Source organism: Cyclopterus lumpus, chromosome 19 (assembly GCF_009769545.1).
Source record: "Cyclopterus lumpus isolate fCycLum1 chromosome 19, fCycLum1.pri, whole genome shotgun sequence".
Taxonomy (NCBI): domain Eukaryota; kingdom Metazoa; phylum Chordata; class Actinopteri; order Perciformes; family Cyclopteridae; genus Cyclopterus; species Cyclopterus lumpus.
The window spans coordinates 15,139,790-15,156,274 of record NC_046984.1 but is presented as its reverse complement, the minus strand read 5'-3'; the positions used below and the strand labels follow the sequence as shown (position 1 = coordinate 15,156,274).

Here is a 16,485-nt window from a genome sequence, read left to right as displayed (position 1 = left end):
CGTGGCGCATGCTCTGAAATATGAAAGCCCTGCGGAATAAACCCGCAGGCTTTTAATTGACTATTTGTACCCTTCTGCTTCCAGTGGTCCGCACTCTCTGGCAGCCAAACATATTTTTTTTTGGCAGGAAACAACAGAGTCTTCCTCGTGGGTGATGACAGATTGAATAAACACTAATCCCTTTTCATCAGGCGTTCTTTTTTGGGGGCATTTCATACCCGTTGCATCGTCGCCTCCGTCAACTTCTCTCTCGGACTCTCCCTCGTCAATGAGGGAGAAATCTCCCCCCCCCCCTCCCCTCCGCCGCCGCCGCCGCCTGACGTTCCAGCCCCTTGACTGTGTTTACAATCAATACTTTCTTATTATCTGTGCCTGTTCCAACAATCTGGCGGTTCCAACTGGGCGCCTCCTCCCTCCAACACAGAGCTTTTTTCCTCCGGCCTTATCCCCCCCCTCCATCTCCCTCTCTCAACTCCAATCCATTCCACCGGCCATGTGAGGAAGCCAATATCTGGTCATCCAGGAATAAACTCGTCAACACGGCAGGTCAAATGCATTCCGGATAAAACCCCTAAATAGCACATCGATGACGCTGTGGACAAACGCGCTGGGTTAAAATGTCTTCAGTGCCAAATCGCTCACGACCAGGAACCAGAAGAGAGTTTCAGTCACGAAGCTCGGTCAACAACGAATCCATCACATTGATTTACATCCATCGATTATTTTTTGGCTCTACGGTTACGATGCCCGGCACGCGCCGTGGTAACGTCTCTGAAGGCCGCGTCCCAAATGTCCATTTGTTGTGTTAAAATTGTTGTTGAATAAATTATACAATTTAGCTTCTTCTCTTTTGTCAGATTAATAATGATTTAGCCAAAGTTATAATCAACAGATGAATCAATGATCAAAATAGCCCGAAGAGAAACAAATCAATATCATCCAAATGGTTATTGCTCCTATACCCACCTTCTGTACTACTTCTGTGACATTTCAATTGGATTTTCCCTTTGACATTTTCCTTCCACTTCCCCGAGCTATTGGTAGCACGACATCTGTAATAACAGCTATCTGACATAACAAACAAAAAAAACTCTTTGACCCCCCAGCAAGTAATAGCTTTTTTTTCTTCGAGAAGTACTGTAATTCAAGCTGCTTGTTGCACACAAGTGGGGAAAGAAAATGACAACGCAGCCATTTTTTTTTCCTGTTTCACAACTGATGGACTCCATCGTGACCCCCCTGTCACCAGTGGTGGTGGGGGGCTCTGCGGTGACAAATTTAGGGAGTAAGAGAGCAAGAAATGTAATTTAGAAAAAAAATAAAATGCTCACGAGCACAGAACCACGCTCTCTTTTCAGCTCCGGTGTGGCGTGAAGGAAAAAGCATCGTACGCAGCACACAGAACGGCGTACAAGGTACCCGCGCTGTTAGCTACCCCGCACTGTTAGCTACCCGGGCTGTTAGCTACGCGCGCTATTAGCTAACCGCACTGTTAGCTACCTCACGCTGTCAGCTACCCGGGCTGTTAGCTACCCGCACTGTTAGCATACCCCGCGCTGTCAGCTACCCGGGCTGTTAGCTACCCCGCGCTGTCAGCTACCCGGGTTGTTAGCTACCCGCACTGTTAGCTACCCGCACTGTTAGCTACCCGGGCTGTTAGCTACCCGCACTGTTAGCTACCCGGGCTGTTAGCTACCCCGCGCTGTCAGCTACCCGGGCTGTTAGCTACCTGCGCTGTTAGCTGTTAGTGTCTTAGCTACGGTGACTCATGAGATCCATCCTCGGGCCGATGTCCTAAAGCAGCTTCAGTCACTCGGCTCATTTCGGATTCCTCGCGCATGCTGAGACTGAAAACTTCCTAAAGGGACTGGCAGGCCTCAATGGCTGCAGCTTATGATCTGCGGTAAATATTTAATGCCGTCTTGCTGGAGCGGTGACATCCTGGACGCACCGCCATGAATTATGGATACCCCGCCCCCCTCGGGGATGCGGGCAGAACGGAAATGTCCAAAGCGGCTGAATGAATCCCAGGTGACCTTTCTAAAACGGGGACGCAATCCGGAGCTTAGCTTCTTTTGCCCGTCGCTTAAGAAACTCGCGAAGATGAATATACAGGGCGGAGCCGGTGAGTTATATTATTTTTTATATACGGACCTGATAATGTACGGCCTTGTGTGAGGGTTTTCTTTCAAGCTTGCACTCTTTTTATTTCTATTTTTTTTTCTCAATTTCTTTTTCCTCCAAAGACCACACTCCCTACTCAATCATCCAGAGCAGTGGTTCTCCAAATGGGGGTATGTGAAGGCACTCCAGGGGGTACGTGAAGGGATTTCTTTCAAATATCTTTAAAATGAGCATTCATTCATTAAAAAAAAAAAATCCTTTAAAATAGTGATTTAATAAATATTCAATAACATATAAGTGTACGTTCAGAAACTGGTTTGGGTACTTGGCTGAAAGAATATTTCACAGCGGGGTATATCGATGAAAAAAAGGTTGAGAACCACTGATCCAGAGCATGCCCTGATTTCATCAATAATGGTGGGAGTGGGAGGCAATCTCTCCCCCCCCCCCCACTACCACCACCACCTCTGGGCTAGTTGATTTTAATGCAATTCCCCCCCTGAGCTTTCCCCTCCCCTCAGCCTGTAATCAAGGCTGCTGCATGTGGGGTCACACAAGACTTTGTTGCCCGGCGTGTTCAGCAGGTCTAACAGCTCCCGGAGCTCGCCGGTCCTCAGGGATCAAAGACCGCATGATGCAGGAAGAAATTAAGAGTAAGCCAATTACCCAGAATGGCTTTACATGTATATCAGGGGAGCAGGAAGAGGTAGATAAGACTTTGTTAATGGATTTGTTCATTTTTTTCTTTAACCAGCTTCCTGAAGTCATTTTTCCAATTTTAGCATGTTGCTTTTAAAAAAAAAAAAAATGTTGTAATCTGTTCTCATTATCTCTCTGAATGCATTTTGGTCATCTTTATTTAAAAAAAAAAAAGTCTGTCAGCGGCGTGTGTGTGTGTGAGCAGCTGTCGTGTAATGATGGCTCGCCACGTAAACCGGCACGGTGCGGGGATTTACGGAGACGTTGGGGACCAATCAGATATGTAAGAACATGTCTCTGCACCTGTCTGCTCGTTGAGTTCATTCCTGCAACTTTGAATGCTTTTCTCTTTTTTTTATTCCAGACCCAATGTTCCTGTTGTTCCTCTCCAGAACGAGCCGCGGTCCTGGCAGGCCGGACAGCTGCTCGGGGAAACGTCTTGGCCCGAGTCCGCGGCAGCTTCCCAGTTTGGACTCGCAGCAAGAAACAGCACTGACCTCATATGCAATTACTTTCCTCTGGATCCATTTATTTATGCGAGGAGTCAGGGGTGGCTTTTCATTGAATGCCATGCCTGATAATGATCCCGTAGAACTTAAATCAATAATGATGATGGGGATTCATGTTTGATTGAAACGGGAGTGTGAATCATCTACAGGGAGGGGGGGGGTCTATTTGAAGCCTCCTATTAATCGTATGGCATTATTTATTTATTTAAGTGTTCGTATTAACGTTTTATTACTATTATAAATAAGAAATCAGAAGATATTGTGAATTCACAACTGTTTGTTTATTGGCAGGCAACACATACAACTATTTCCCATAAGCCCCCTTTGTATACAGAGGTCACGCAATACGGAGTAAAGGTCGGGCGAGACCAATTCGTGTTTCGAGTCATCTGATTGGCCGTTACAGAGACAACCAGACGCGAATATCTGTCTGATAACGATCGGTGGCCAATCGATCGCAGCCGCTTCCCTTCTCTAATGTTCACCGTCGCTAATAAACGGCAATACAAGGAAATTAAATAAACATTGATCCAAGTGATGCTCTCTTTATTTCTGGATGCAACCCCCCCCCCCCCCCCCCCCCCCCCCCACACACTCTGTGTGCATATCTTATCGCCTTAATTCAGTTCTGACGCAGTGTGACAGAGCTGTGCCTGTTCTCCACACACACACACACACACACACACACACACACACACACACACACACGCTCGGGAGGGTTTTGGCATCTGTCGTGGCTGTCCCTCTCCGCCGGGCCTAACCTCGGTCTACAGCCTCAGAACTCCATTACATCTCCACCCACCCCCCCACACCCCCACACACCCAAGGAGAGGAAGGGGGAGAGGGGTTGACGGAATCAAGCAGCTCACATGGCTGGCTAAAGTAGAGTCAAACTACAGCCAGTAGACAGATGAAGGCAAAAAAAAGTCCTACTGCTCAGTAGACCTGTGATGAAGAGGCCACAACTCCTGGAGACGGAGAGAGAGAGAGAGAGAGAGAGAGAGAGAGAGAGAGAGAGAGAGAGACCCTTGTTTTCTCACCGGGGGCAAGAGGTGGAGATTTTGTGGCTTTCTGCTTCCCCGTTCAGTCGGTCGAGAGTTCGTAAAACGGTCAAGTGACAGAAAGCGGTGACTAGTGACATCTAAATGAACTCAAGGTCATTTTACGATCTGCCGAGTGAGCGGATAGTTTTTTTTATGCATTTACAAAACCAAAACACCACAGAATCGGCCCATCGAGTGAAGCCGGTGACACATCGATCTACACGAGAGCTGTAAACATTCATTCGGTCAATAATTAGTCGGTGGACAGAAAATCGGGAGTTATTTTGATTATCAATTGATTGTTCAAGGTTTTTGTTTTTGCAAAAATGCCAGCTAATTGACTAATAATTCAAAGAATCAGCAGATTAATAAATGTTGAATGAGTTGTGGCTCTGGGTACATATGCAAATGAGTAATATCTATAAGTTTTGGTTCACAATTAGAACAAATATTTCTTTCTATACCTTTTATTTGGGGAATATAAACACATGTCTTGACTGGACTTCTATCTGAACGCTCACCCAACACTTTCACATTTCAATATTGATAACTGAACCTTTTTTCTCTCCATTCAATAAAACATGGCCCAAGCATTCAGCTCAAAAAACCTATTGAGGTCCATAACACAAATGTAGTCCTGAAACTACCAATTGTTTACTCAATTGACGAAAAACCAATCAATAATTTGGATAATCAATCTCAAAGGATTTCATTAAGCAAAACAAAACAAATCATTTTGATTGACGCGTCCTTGGGTGGGTCTGGGATGGATTAATCAGGAAATTATCCACCAATAAATCAATAACAAGAACAGGATACTAATGCTTCATTCATTCATCGCATGGCGTGCCTCTCCCTCGTGACCTGCAGGTTGTCGGGTTCATGACTAATGCCGGGCGGTTGGTCACGGGGAAGAGCGGAGAAAGGACCCGGCTATTCACTGGCCCCCGTGACTAATGGGGAATCCATATCAGGCTGACAGGACCAGAGCATCACAGGCAGGGGCCATTAATTGATCAGCGGCTACAGCAGATTACTCAGGGGAATTGCCATGTGTGTGTGTGTGTGTGTGTGTGTGTGTGTCAGGGATGTCCTCCCATTGACTCCACCGGGTCAGGCCGCTCTGTGTTCTGTCTTAACGGACACCTCTACAAGGTTGTTTTCAGTGTAATGCAGATAAATCCATGAACCCGAGTGTCAATGGAAAAGTTTCCGCGAGAGGACACCAGGTATAGCGGGCCGGTAAGTTGTTGTCAGCGGGTGAAATAACGGGCTCCCCCCCCCCCAGACTCTCGCTTCTCGCCGGCAGCCCTGCTTTTCCTGGCAAATGTGTTTACTGAAGGAGCCTCTGATTATACACCGCATTAAGTCCTCCCCGGAATAACACGACAAATCACACGGCGGCTGAATGGAAAAGACCCTGCCAAATGCATTCCCATTCAATACGGGGAGAGAATGATGACCGTTAGCGCGCGAAAGAGAGTTCTTTTTCTCAACATCACAACATCACATATACACATAAGACGCGAAGGAGCCCGGCTGAACCGATCCGTCGCCAGGCAGTTAGACCAACGCCCCGGTTGCGTATTTTTAGCACCGAGCTAAACGAGGACACAATTCCTTGAGCCTGGACGGCGGACGAGAAAAAAAAAAACCAATCGGAGAGAAAAACACTAAGTGAATCCGTAAGTTTACGGGCGCGGGGAGTCTTCTGCCGACGCCAAGAACAACAGCTGCAGAGGCCACGTGGCGAAGAGAGCGCGGTCACGGTGGCACAGCGAGACGTTGCCTTGCCAGGGGATGGGATGGAGGGGGTGGAGGGGGGGGGGTGGGGGGGACTGGCAGCAGGGAAGCAACAATGCAGTATTCACTACGTTTCTGTGGGCTTCCTTCACTCACGCGGAGCGACGTGCTCAGACTATACAACATCACAGTGCACGAGGGCAACGCACTTTTAACCGGTCTCAAGTCGATACCGGTGCTTCTCAGGGTCCCACGTAAGGAAACAAGACCACCTATGTCGTTACTCTCGATGCTTCTCACCCGTCTGTCTCAATTCTGGCAGGGTTCACCCGAAGAAGTCGGAGCTCCGCCCCCCCGTTAACTCCTCCTAAGCTTCACACAGCTGGAGCAAGGGGAGGTTTTTCTAAAGGGACTCTGGCTGGCGCTCGGACGCACTACCGCTTTTGTCCACAGGTACCGCCGAAATCAGCATAAAATACTGGTAAACCATGTACGCGCCATCATGTTCCATATCCCGGGTACGATGAGGAGCAGGGCACAACATGTGCATGTAAACACACTCTTTGGATATTAGCAGATTTGATACCTGATTTGAATAAATACTATCAAACCCAACTATCAATCCCAGTATTTTGCTAACGTTTGCTAACTCCAATAACACCATACAGTATATTTTGAGGCGTCTACTGATATGTATTTGCTCATTGTGCACAAGGACCTGAGACAACGGTCCTTTGAAATCAACAAGTGTCACCCCGGAGTGATTTCCAATCTTTTGCCACCTTTCTACCGCAAAATAAAACAGAGCAAGACCAGACAAGAACCACACTACCCCCCCCCCCCCCCCCCCCCCCCCCCCCCCCCCCCCCCCCCCCCCCCCCCCCCCCCCCCCCCCCCCCCCCCCCCTCCCGTGGGACTGCAATTGAAGAAGCAAGTTGACAGCATTTCCACACAGTTTAGACCAAACTGATCACAAAGTGAACGCAAACACAAGTGCGACAAATAATGTTGCGCGAGTACAGCCGCCCGCGGAGAAAGCGTCCATTTAAATAGCTGCTGGTTGGTGGTGATTACCGCGGTTATTCTGGGTCCGGCTGTTTCTCTTCTATGGAGGTGTGATTATAGGCAGAGCGCGGGGAGAAGGAAAAAGACGAACCCCTGGAGAGCCCGCAAATTAAACTCGTGACACCTGAGGAGGGATTGCAGGAGCAAGGGGACGATGTGCGGAGGGAGGAGACAAAAGCAAAAAGTGTGGTAAAGCAAAAGAGATTTTCTAAATGAAAGAGAAAATGGTTTCTGGTTGTAGTTCATTGCATTTTTACCTCCCTGCACCGCTATTCCATATCGTATCTCGCAGTCTTACGATGACTATTACTATGATACATAGACGCCCACGTGACGATGTTCTCAGAGACCACACCAAAAAAAAAACAGCCTTCGTCGAGGTAACGTTCGCAGTTTGGCGTAGAGCTCTCTCTCTCTCTCTCTCTCTCTCTCTCTCTCTCTCTCTCTCTCCCCGCGAGGGAGACTTTGATTTCCGCTGCAGAGTCGACGCCGGTGGTACGAATCAAATTCAATGAAATGATTTTCAATAAAAAAAAAAAAGGGGCCGCCACGTTATCAACGGCGCTCATTTGCACAGAGTGACCTTGGTGGTGCGCGCCGCGTTAGCATCCTCGTGGGCTGGAGGGGCAGGAAGGATGAAGAGGAGCACACGAGTACACGCGCGCACAGTGAGGTTGTCGAAGATGGAGGCAAAAGAGGAGAGAAAGAGAGAGAGAGAGAGAGAGAGAGAGAGAAGGAGCTGAACGACAGTGAACTTATAGAGTTGAAAGATGCTCTTATGGACCCTTCTCGCCAAAAAGTGTGATCATTCGACAAACCTTCATCACAATAATCTCTTCAAATAGCAACTTCCAAAAAATAGATGAGAGCGATAGAGAGAGCCCCACGAGCCTCTGTTGTTTGACCTTCTTCTGAGCTGCTTCTCAAAAGTAATCCGCCTTCTCCACAACGAGACGGAGAACGGAAAAATCGACGCCGGCCGCGGCCGACCCCGCGAAAGAAAAAACTCGGGGGGCCGCCGGGCCTTCAGTCGTCTCAGTCAGTCGCGGCCGCTCGTCTCATTGTCATTCGAGGTCAGGGTGTGATTACTGATGATGAGCAGCTGATAAGAGAGATTCACTCTAACCAAGGGCAAGGTCACCCTCCCACTGCGAAGACATGCAGATGTGATGCGATGGGGATAAGTGCCTTTTTAACACACACACACACACACACACACACACACACACATCCGTGAGAGCACACGTGCAGCAACACACCCCGAAAGTGTTTCCCGCACAAACACACCGACACAAAGGTGTGCGGCCGCGCGTGTGTGTACACACACACACACACTCCACCAAGAAAAAAAGCCAATCAAGGAAAGAGAAACAGAAGCCCCCATCGTTCCGACTAAAGATGTGTAAACATGTTGCCGAATGGGAGCTACAATGTGAATATCGTGAACAATTATTTGTATATTGTCGAGAATTCGGCCTAAATCTGAAAAGAAATACCCCCAATTTGCTGAAAATGTGTTCGGAGGAGAAAGAAAAGAGAAAAAGCCTTGAAATACAATGAGAATCATCGGGTGTGGAGCTAACCAGAACTCTGTAACCCGCTCCTCATCTCGAGGGTGTAGCGGCTCAAGGATATTTTATTCTCCATTAGAATAACACACTTGACTCTTCAACCATAAATGTGGGCGCCAGCTTTTGAACGCGTGTATTATTAAATAAATACGATATCTCCGGTTTTCTCAATCAATTTTTATCTTCTTGCCCCCGTTACGAGTCCGACGATGTTATAGGTGTGCGTCGCTTGAATCGCCGGAGTGCCCTTTTAATAATATATAAGCCGCGCATTCATTAATTTTTCACGAGTCTAAAATTGGAGCGTACGGAAACTGAAGGATGACAATCGTCCGCCGCTTCCCTTTTATCTTGGCCCGAGCAGCGAAGCGGACACCTCTCTCTCCCAATACGCCTCCACGTTTACACCTTTCCTGTTAAAAGGGGAACAGAATGGGGGAAAGGAAAACCAACAGTCCCATTTGAAGCTTGTCAGCAGCTCCCGCCGGGTGCTGATGGAGCTGATGGTGCTGATGGTGCTGATGGTGCTGATGGTGCTGCCCGGCTGGCAGATACAGTGATAGGTGACCTCAGAAACACACGGCCTCCAATTTTTGAGACTTAAAAAAAGTGGTACGTTGAGGTTTTTCTTAACGAGGAGCAGAGCGGAGGTTTAATTTCACTCGGAGCAGAGGGGACGCCGTCGGTCTCGGACCCCTCTCTGCCTCGCAGGATGAGTTTCAAGCACACGACGAGATGGAGACGCTCTCCAAGCTCTCGGGCTCAAAGAAGTATTTACAGGATTAAACACACACTCTAAGTAAAGCCCCCCCCCCCCCCCCCCTGTAAAGGATCGACGGGAACAAAGAAAACAAGTGCGTGAATACCAAATAGGAAGAAGGACTTACATGCGACTGCTGGGGGGAATCTTGCGCCCGTCTCTGAACCAGGTGACCTGCGGCTGGGGAAGCTGCGGATGCGCGGCGCCGGGGATGACGCCGCCCTCCCCCTGAGAGACTGACTGGGTGCGTCTCGCCCTCCTCAAAACTGCCCATAACTGCAGGAAAACAAAACAAACAAACAAACAAACAAACAAACAAACAAACAAACAAAGACAGAAAGGAAACACAGGGGCGAGTAAGAAGAGCGAAAGGGGACACGAATTGTGAAGTGTTACGGCGAGCCACTTTGATGGACAGCGCCGCGTTGTTGCCATGGTTTCCGCAGTACATCAAGAAGAAGAAGAAGAAAAAAAATCTCGAAAGGAACCCGAGATGTAATGACTCACAGAGGGACACGGAGAGGACGCTAAATTGACTCATATTCATATTCCGTATCCTCCCCGTGTGGACGCAGCGAGGGCAATCAATCTCGATCAGCCTCTAAATGTGTGCATTACTCAACATTGTAGATGACCGGCGCTGCAGCTATTCTATTATCTCCTAATATATTTCATTTGTTACAGCGCTTTCGTTCCTCCCCCCCCCCCCCCCCCCCCCCCCCCCCCCCCCCCCCAGGACTCATTATATCTTAAAAGCTGACTAAAATACTGCGCTAATATTGCCGCGTGTGCCCATTTCGTAATTGAGATCTATGGGCAGGCATGTTTGATGGATTTCACGTCGATCAGCCCCTAAATTCAATTGGTTGTTTTTCGATCATAATGCTGCCTGTGAACCAGCAACGAGCAGTGTTTGTCTTTTCTTTTCTCTTTTTTTTTTTTTTTTTCTGTCTGAAGGAGAAAGTGCTGAATTTTGTGGTTTTGTGACAGATTTTTTTATTACATTTTTTTTTATTATTTTGCTCCCTGAGAGGCGACGGGAAGGATCGCACACCGAATTCGAGGGGAAACGAAACAATAAAGACAAAAAAATGGCCGCGGAAATAACGTGACATCAAACGCTCAATTAACTTCTAACACAGTTTAGAAATAATAATATCTTTGAAAAATGACGGTATCGAGGGTATGGGAGGGGCGGGCTAGGGGGGGGGGGCTTTGAACCGGGGATGTTGGAGTGGTTGTGCATCGATGGCAATCTTATTTTTTTCTCTCTCTCTCTTTCAAAGAGAATAAAAAAGGTAATCTGGCTTTGCGGTGGAGCTGTGGTGCTTAGTTTAAATGAAAAAAATCTGGGAAGTGTGCAAATCCCCTGACTTTGATCTGCGGGTTTGTTTTTTTCCCCGAGACTCTAATGCCTCGGCATGTTTCCCTTTCTCCCAGGTGTGTCTCAACCTCAATGGAAGAGTTTGGCAAAAGAGATCTCCCCATTTCTCTCTCTCTCTCCCCCATCTTTGTTTCTTCCACCCCCCCACACCCCCCTTCCCCTCCCCCTGTGCATCTCATCCATTTTCTTTTTCGCAGGTGTCCTTAATTCTCACCGTCCGCATCCCCTCGGTGAGCAACTGATGAGGTGGAGGAAGAAGAATTATTGAGATATGGGGGGGGTGGAAAAAATAGCAGTGGGACGGGAAGCCAAGAAATAAATAGAAAGCAGTGGTGGCCAGACGACAAAGAGAGGGAGGAACGCAAAAAAGAAACAGTGATGGAGGCAAACAAAGAGTCCGACAGCTGGAGGAGAGAAGAGACGCTGAAGGAGAAGCGCCATGTTTGCCCAATGCTACATAGAAGGGGGCCGGTGGGACCGTCCGGGGCCCTCGCTGCCTCCCTCCCATCTCTTCTTGCACGCCTGGTCGGCTGCATTGTTCAGTCAGGTACAGCGACGTGTCACATCCACTCAGCGGTCACTGGAACACGGGGGCACGCCAAACGGACCTGGCGTGACCCCGGGAGGGCGGGGCAACGGGCGCGGGAGGGCTGCGTCTGTACGGTGGTGGGCGGGGGCGAGATCACTCCAGACGTGGGGGCCGGAGAGGGGCCCGGTGGCGGCGCCGTAAATTTACAGGGAGGGGGGGGGGGGGGGCGTATACTTTTTTTTCGGGCCGAGAGATGACAGATGTTGTTGACAGAAGCGAGAGAGAACGGAAGTAAGCAGGCGAAGTAAAAAAATAAATAAAAATAAAACGACCACGGCAACAATATCAATCTAATGAGGAGGCTGAGTGGAACAGCTGTCCGGGTTGATAACACCCCGGATGATGCGCAGGTAGATCTTTCACCCAGCCAGCAGCTGTCCCTCCCTAGTCAGTCCTTGGTACAAAGGCAACCAAACAGAGTGTCGGCATACTGTGTAATCAAACACACACACACACACACACACACACACACACACACACACGCACACGCACTCCTTTCCTCCGCATCCATCCATCATCCATCCTTTCATTTTCATCCGTGAGGTCCATTCATCTGTGTTTCGCCAACATCCCGTGCGGATACTTACAGGCCACCTGTACTTCTGTGCGCCTCTGCAGAAGGGCCCCCACCCGATTCCTCACGATGCAGCGGTAGAAGCCAGCATGGGAGCGGTCCAGCGAGGGGATGAGGTACCTTTAATAAGCACAGACACACACACACACAGACACACACAGACACACACACACACTGATGAGGATTCTTTTAAAGTGCAACAAACTGGTAGACTAATCAAGACCAAAGTAGGATTCAAAAGGGTACTTATGTAAAGGCTCAAACACAGATATTTGCATACTTGCAAGCATGAACACACACTGTTGTTAGAAAACACACACACACACACACACACAAATGTAAGACCATCTAATAGATGAACAAGGGCACAGAGGACATCGCAGCTTAGCTATTGTTTATTCCAATGATAATGATGCTCGAGAGGCTAACCCAGCTTCCACAGCAAAGCTCTCCCCGAAGACCCACCCACACACACAAACACACACACACGCACACACACACGCACACACACACAGACAACAAACACATTAAAATCGTCTCGATGCAAACACACACACACACGCACACGCACACACACGCACAACACATCCCCTGGGACGAAGGTCGAAGCTGAGCGTCTCCAGCCGTTGACACTCCTCTCCCTCTGACCTTGACTTCTGTGTCCAGCTGTGGTGGCAGTACCGCCTCCCCGCCATGCGGAGGCAGCGTAACCTGCACTTTACAAAGCCTGCTGCACCGCCGGAGACTAACTACCCACTTGATGTATGCGGTGTCCTGAGCCACATCTGGAGATGCGGCTGATGCCCCAAAAAAAAGCATGTGCTGATGATAAAAAAAAAAGCCGACTCATCCATTCTGCAACCCCTGCCACTTTGACTATAATCAAAAACGTAAACTTGAGTTCATTCAATCCATTCCTCACAGAACAACTTACGTTACTTCTTCGTCCACAAACAGCAGCGCCTTCGAGGAGGGACACGTGTGTGTGTGTGTGTGTGTGTGTGTGTGTGTGTGTGTGTATAACAGCTGTTAGAAAGCATCACTTATGGACTAACGAGTCTACTGGCTTCAGGAAGCGACACCTGCAGATGCTCACCGGTGATCAATGTTCGTTTGACTGTGCGCGTGCGTCTTTTTTGGATATCTGGGTACATTACACAGAATGGGATGCTCACATTTTCGAGGCATTCGTTTTGAGAGATCGGGCACCTGGCGGATCACTAATAAAGTAGGGAGCGGCCGACTGTTTTGAGTCTCCGACGGCGGCGCGACGCGTAGGAGTTGTGTGAATTAGCCTGTAAAAAGCCAGTTGTGCACGTTTGATTTGAGTCATCCTAGCACAACGCATCCGTGTCAAAATAAATGCTTCTTGTGGGAGGTGAAACACTTATCGTCATGCTGTCACATTGCTGCACGCTGCGCGCTCCAGAGTGCTGAGCGCACTCTGCCAGGCGGGATGTTTTTGAAATGTTTTTTTTTTGTGATCTAACCTTTTTTTTTTTATATATATATATATGTAAAGTGGCTTCATTTGCATTATAAATGGATGTTTGCGTAGAGCTCGAGTGCACGGCACAGAAGCGAAAGAGGGCGATTAAAAAAGTCCCACGTGCCGATTGCGGGGACACTTCGGACGCGTTCACAGAAATAAAGCTGTCGTCGAGGACGAGGTTGGAGTCGCATAACAGGAGACGTTTTTAACACTCTCAAAGTGCTACAGGATGTCGCCTTAACAAACAGAGCTCGGACTAAATATACACGAACGGGCCAAAAGGGAAGAGAAATGAAATGATGCGTAAAAAACAAACAAAAAAACAAACACACACGAGTGTGCGAAATGAGTAAAAAAAACCAAAATCCTCGCTTCAAAGTCGTACCGGGGGGTTTTCATGCCTTCGGGGGTTTGCAAAAGTAAAAGTTACTTAGTACCAAACGTACACATGCAGATGGGTGACAAATTAAAAAGGAAAAAAAATGACAACCAATTAGGAGCGGAAAACCCATTCCTCCCAAAAGATATTTGTGCGTTGAGGCCCGTAGTGCAATTATTTCTGGTTCCTCCACTCAATTTGGGCTTTTTTTTTCTTCCTTTCTCACGTCCGTCACCGGTTCTACATGTGTCGACGTGTTCACAGCAGCCCACGCGTCGACCAATCAGAACGTCGGTGACGTCGTCAGTCTCGACATCCAGCTTGCTGCCTAGCGACATCCACCAAAAAAATAGCAATAGAGGAAGCTAACAGAAACGACACCTCGTGACGTGTCGCTCGCTGCTAAATTGTTTTTCGAGGAAACATAAAGAAAGAGATGAAATCTTTTCCGACGTCAACACGATATCAGGCTCGGTGAATACAGGGGGGGGGGGGTAAAAGAAAATTGGCGATCGGTGGCAGATTATTAACGTCAGCGCGAAGCAAAAGTTTCTCCTGTTTTATCCTCGATGGAAAATGTCGAGAGAGAGGGAGAGGCTGCACGCCCAATGGAAGTATAGCGCCGCAATAACTAATGGTTGGGTGTGTCTGAAGGCTGTTAATATCCATAACAAAAAAAAAGAAAAGAAGAAGAAGAAATGAAGTGGTATCAAATCTCATTAGCAGCAGCGTCAGTTGGACCCGAAGGACTAAATTAGTGTTTGGCCCAAAGTCTGTTTAGGCTTAATAAACTAATCAGGAGGCTCTATTAACGACGTGTGACTCCTTTCATATAGTCCATCAACTAAATGAACACAATTACGTGTTATGTGTTATGCATAGATGGAGGGACTGCGAGGGCAATAGATGATGGAATGGCGTGCTGGAAAAGAAGGTGGCGGAAAGAAAAGAAAAAAGAAGAGGAAAAAAAAACCCGTCAAAGAGTTCGGGGGCGGACGGGAAGCAGACGTTAAGAGAGAGATAGCTGACAGGTGGCGCCGGCGCTCCGAAGTGTAACCTCCGCGGAGGCCTTCGGAGAATTCACCCCCGGAGCCACTTCAGGGTGACTTTAGGCTGTCGCTCTCCCTCGCTCTGTCTCCCTCTCTCTCCCTCTCCCTGTCCCTCATATAATGAATACAATTAACCTTTGCGGGAGCCGCGTTGGACAGAGATTGATTGATGTTCCTGTGGTCAGCTCACTCCGTCACACACCCTTTAATTAGCCCCCGCTCGGGAGAAGGAGACGAGGAGCGGGTACGAAGTGGGCTCGCAGAAAGGAAGGAGGGAACGAAACGACGGAGAGTGAGAGAGAGAGGCAGGGGATGATTGGCAAAAACTATAATCCTTGATTGAAGACGGCTACAGCGCCGTTTACAGCCCGTAATAACATCAAACCCCTGTACCAAGGTGGGCTCCAATAACGATGTACTTAAATGGCTATCGCTAATAAAGCCTCAAACACAGGCGCGCATTGTAATTACGCCCTAAATGCATGACGGTAAATCACGTTTTTTTTTTTTTTTGTTTTTTTTTTTTTTTTTATCCCCGCCATCAGTTTCCTGTCATTTCCTGAACCGATTGTTTTTTTTTTTACAACTAGGCCGCGCGGTGACGATGTTTTGATGTTTACGACGAGGCCGCCGCCCTCTTTCCGCGCTTTTTATGTCATTTCACTTCCGCTAATGAGTTCGCGGCACACTGTGAAAGACATCAAACAGCTCGCACGTCCATGACGAGAGCAACGGCACAGGCAGATTTATACTTCCCGACGGGCTAATTACATATTTATATGACGGATGGATGTGCGCCTTTTATTCTGATGATTATATGCTCACGCTGGGCACATCCTAAGTAAAAAAAAATGTCTCACTGGTGGCCCTGAGAGCGGCTGGCAGCAAAAATCAATGACTGCATCGTATTCTTTTTCTTGAGGAGACGTCCTTTGAAAGTGCATTGATTTATATATTGAGATCATCGTCTCAAATTTTATAGGACGAGCGTTTTTTTTCTCTCTTCTCGTCACACGCGACACATGACAGGTAATGGGGGGGGGGGGGGGGGGGGTCCAGAGGGATCACATCCAGATGTTCCATCTATTCGAAGGATACTACAGATGTCTGATTGAGACGATTTACAACAAAACTGTAACTGGATCTTGTCACTTGTTTGTATATATATTCACAGGACGGCCTTTTCATTTTGTCCACTGTGGAATTCTCCAGCCTCGACCCCCCCCCCCCCTAATTACTGCGTTTTCCGAACAGCATCTCTGACATTTGAGATGTGACACGTATGACATTATCCGATTTGATTGAGGCGCACGTGACGCTCGCGTGACGAATACCGCGGCCTGCATCCGCTTTTGGGTGAAGGTCGCGTTTTGGACACTGCGGCCTGAATATACGTTTGGTTTATTTTGTCAATAAGAATAAATGAGAAAAAGTCACGTCGAATATGAGGAACTTTAAAAAAAAAGTCGTTTTGATGCTTGAACCACTTCGGGTTTTCAAGTCT

General features: G+C 48.1%; 1 protein-coding gene across 1 annotated transcript in view; it reads right to left on the bottom strand.

The window, feature by feature from the left end:
- The window catches only part of sdk2b (sidekick cell adhesion molecule 2b), a 69,414-nt gene that overhangs the window by 48,163 nt on the left and 4,766 nt on the right, over window positions 1-16,485 (bottom strand). Inside the window, 3 exon segments of the mRNA XM_034558737.1 lie at window positions 9,642-9,763; window positions 9,765-9,790; window positions 12,075-12,181. Coding sequence (XP_034414628.1) covers window positions 9,642-9,763; window positions 9,765-9,790; window positions 12,075-12,181 — 255 coding nt within the window.